The 3110-nt window shown below is 47.7% G+C and overlaps 1 protein-coding gene across 1 annotated transcript; it reads left to right on the forward strand.

The window, feature by feature from the left end:
- The first annotated feature begins 444 nt into the window (after positions 1–444).
- On the forward strand, positions 445–714 carry LOC116474250 (FXYD domain-containing ion transport regulator 4-like). The gene has a single exon (XM_032761440.2). The coding sequence runs from the start codon at positions 445–447 to the stop codon at positions 712–714; it is 270 nt and encodes an 89-aa protein (XP_032617331.1).
- Positions 715–3110: the final 2396 nt, after the last annotated feature.

Raw genomic sequence — 3110 nt, forward strand, 5'->3', positions numbered from 1 at the left:
TGTTTAGGTGTGATCATCCAAGATCAGATCTGCCAGAGTTACTATTGAAACTTTTGAAATTGATATCCAAAAAGAAAAATAAAAAACCACCCTCAATCTCATCACACAGATAAATCTGTTGTTGACATTTTGGTGTATTTTTCTGGTGTGTGTGTGTGTGTGTGTGTGTGTGTGTGTGTACACATCTATCTATAGGGCCAGACAATAGATACACCATTGTGCCTTCGAATCCATGAGGCACTGGTTCTAGGACCAAAATCCACAGACATTCAAGTTCCTTATATAGATAAAATGGCGTAGTATTTGCATATATCGCTCCTCAGATCCGTTCTCTGCGCTGCCAGCTCAGGTGAGCCCTCGCCGAGGTGACCTCTCAGGACACTGGTGAAGGTGTGGTGAGGAACCTGCAGAGTCACACAGTTGCCCTGCCCCTCGAACTGTGACATGGAGAGAGTGACCCTGGCCCTTCTCCTACTGGCAGGCCTGACTGCCTTGGAAGCCAATGACCCATTTGCCAATAAAGACGATCCCTTCTACTATGACTGGAAAAACCTGCCGCTGAGCGGACTGATCTGCGGAGGGCTCCTGGCCATTGCTGGGATCGCGGCAGTTCTGAGTGGCAAATGCAAATGCAAGAGCAGCCAGAAGCAGCACAGTCCTGTACCTGAGAAAGCCATCCCACTCATCACTCCAGGCTCTGCCACTACCTGCTGAGCACAGGACCGGCCTCCAGGGATGGCCTGAAGCCTAACACGGGCCCCCAGCACCTCCTCTCTGGGAGGCCTTATCCTCGAGGAAGGACTTCTCTCCAAGGGCAGGCTGTTAGGCCCCTTTCCGATCAGGAGGCTTCTTTATGAATTAAACTCGCCCCACTACCCCCTCAAAAAAAAATGGTGTAGTATTTGCATATATCCCATGCACATCCTCCCATATACTTTAAATTATCTTTAGATTACTTTTAATACCTAATACAATGTAAATGCTATGTAAATAGTTGTTATACCATATTGTTTAGGGAATAATGACAAAAAACTCTGTATATGTTTAGTACAGACAAGGCCATCCTTTATTTATTTTAATTAATTAATTAATTTTTTTTGAGATGGAGTCTCTTTCTGTTGCCCAGGCTTGAGTGCAGTGGCGTGATCTTGGCTCACTGTCACCTCCGCCTCCCAGGTTCACGGAATTCTCCCTGCCTCAGCCTCCTGAGTAGCTGGGATTACAGGCGCCTGCCACCATGCCTGGCTAATTTTTTTCTTTTTTTTTGATATGGAGTCTCGCTCCTGTCACGCAGGCTGGAGTGCAGTGGTGCGATCTCGGGTCACTGCAATATCCACCTCACAGGTTCAAGTGATTCTCCTTCCTCAGCCTCCCGAGTAGCTGGGATTACAGGTATCTGCCACCACACCCAGCTAATTTTTGTATTTTTAGTAGAGATGGGGTTTTGCCATGTTGGCCAGGCTGGTCTCGAACTCCTGGCCTCAGACGATCCACCCGCCTTGGCCTCCCAAAGTGCTAGGATTACAGGCATGAGCCATTGTGCCTGGCAGCCCCCGTAATTTTTGTATTTTTAGTAGACGCGGGGTTTCTCCATGTTGGTCAGGCTGGTCTCGAACTCCTGGACTCAAGTGATCTGCCTGCCTCGGCCTTCCAAAGTGCTGGGATTAAGGAATGAGCCACGGCACCTGGCCGATTCTAAAATATTTTTGATCTGGGATTGGTTGAATCCATGGATGCAGAGCAGAACCCACAGATACAGAGGGCTGACTGTACTCAAATGGGATTATAATATACATACCCTTTTGTCTGCTCCCGCACTCAGTCAACATCAAGAACATCTTTCTGCATCAGTACCTTCTTCCACAACATCATTTTGCATGGTTGAGTAGTATTCTGTTATATGGATGTATCATAACATTTTAAACCCACTTCCAATTTTGCTGACTACTTCTGATTTTGGTTAGTCTCAAGCATTTATTTATTGAGTCCTTTCCATGTGCTGAATGCTTTGCAAATCCTATGACTTGATGGGAGGCAGTGCCTGGTGATGGAGAGGCTTCCGTTCAAATTTCATCACTGTTCTTTACTAGCTCTTTGACTAAGTTACTGAACTGCTCTGGGTCTCAGCTACCTCCTGTGGAGAATATGGGTGATGGTACTCTCCTTAAAGGACAATGGTAAAAATGAAGTGAGAAAAGATACAGAGTGTGGCCAGCAAATGGTAGCTGTCACTGCTGCAGTGGAAGGTGTCCTGTCCCACTTGAGGGAAAGTGGTCAGAGACAGTGTCTGTGTGAGACTCAGAGCCCAGGGTTAGCCCTGGAGGGACACAGTTGGGCTGAGCAGACAAAGTGGGGAGACTTGCAAACACCTGCCTTGGAATCCATTGACCTGGGCCTCTGCTTTCGTTATCCAATATGGAGCCAGGAGTCTGGGGAAGGACAAATGGTAGAGACTGCAGTGGAGAAGTGCTATTGACAAATTTGTTGGCATCCGGGCACTGAAGTGGCAATAGGAACTATGGACCTTGCCGGCTGGGTTTGCTTAAGGTTATGGTGCTCCAGGTTGACTGTGGAGGTGCCTCTAGGCCTTTCGGCTTCCTCCAGCTAAGCATTAGGTAGGAGTTAAGGGCTTAGGTTGGAAAGTCTCAGACCGATCTAAGATCCTGTCCCTGCTCTGTCATTTCTCAGATATTTAATCTCCTTATCTATAAAATTGAGACAATAATACTGCCTCGGCTTGGTGTGGTGGCTCACACTTGTAATCCCAGCACTTTGGAAAGCCGAGGTGTGTGGGTCACCTGAGGTCAGGAGTTCAAGACCAACCTGACCAACATGGCGAAACCCCATCTCTACTAAAAATACAAAAAATTAGCTGGGTGTGGTGGCGCATGCCTGTAATCCCAGATACTCAGGAGGCTGAGGCAGGAGAATTGCTTGAACCTGGGAGGCGGAGGTTGCAGTGAGCCGAGATGGCGCCACTGCACTCCAGCTTGGGCGACAGCCAGACACCATCTCAAAAAAAAAAAAAAGCCAGCCTCATAGGGAGGCTACGAAGATAATGTGAGCTAATGTATGTGAAGCTGACACCAGCTCAGGGCTAACCTGAAAAC

The sequence above is a fragment of the Hylobates moloch genome, unplaced genomic scaffold (genome assembly GCF_009828535.3).
Source record: "Hylobates moloch isolate HMO894 unplaced genomic scaffold, HMol_V3 SCAFFOLD_10, whole genome shotgun sequence".
NCBI classification, from domain to species: Eukaryota; Metazoa; Chordata; class Mammalia; order Primates; family Hylobatidae; genus Hylobates; species Hylobates moloch.

Bases quoted from the DNA above. Each gene is read 5' to 3' on its own strand.
- LOC116474250 (XM_032761440.2), top strand. From the start codon at position 445: ATGGAGAGAGTGACCCTGGCCCTTCTCCTACTGGCAGGCCTGACTGCC.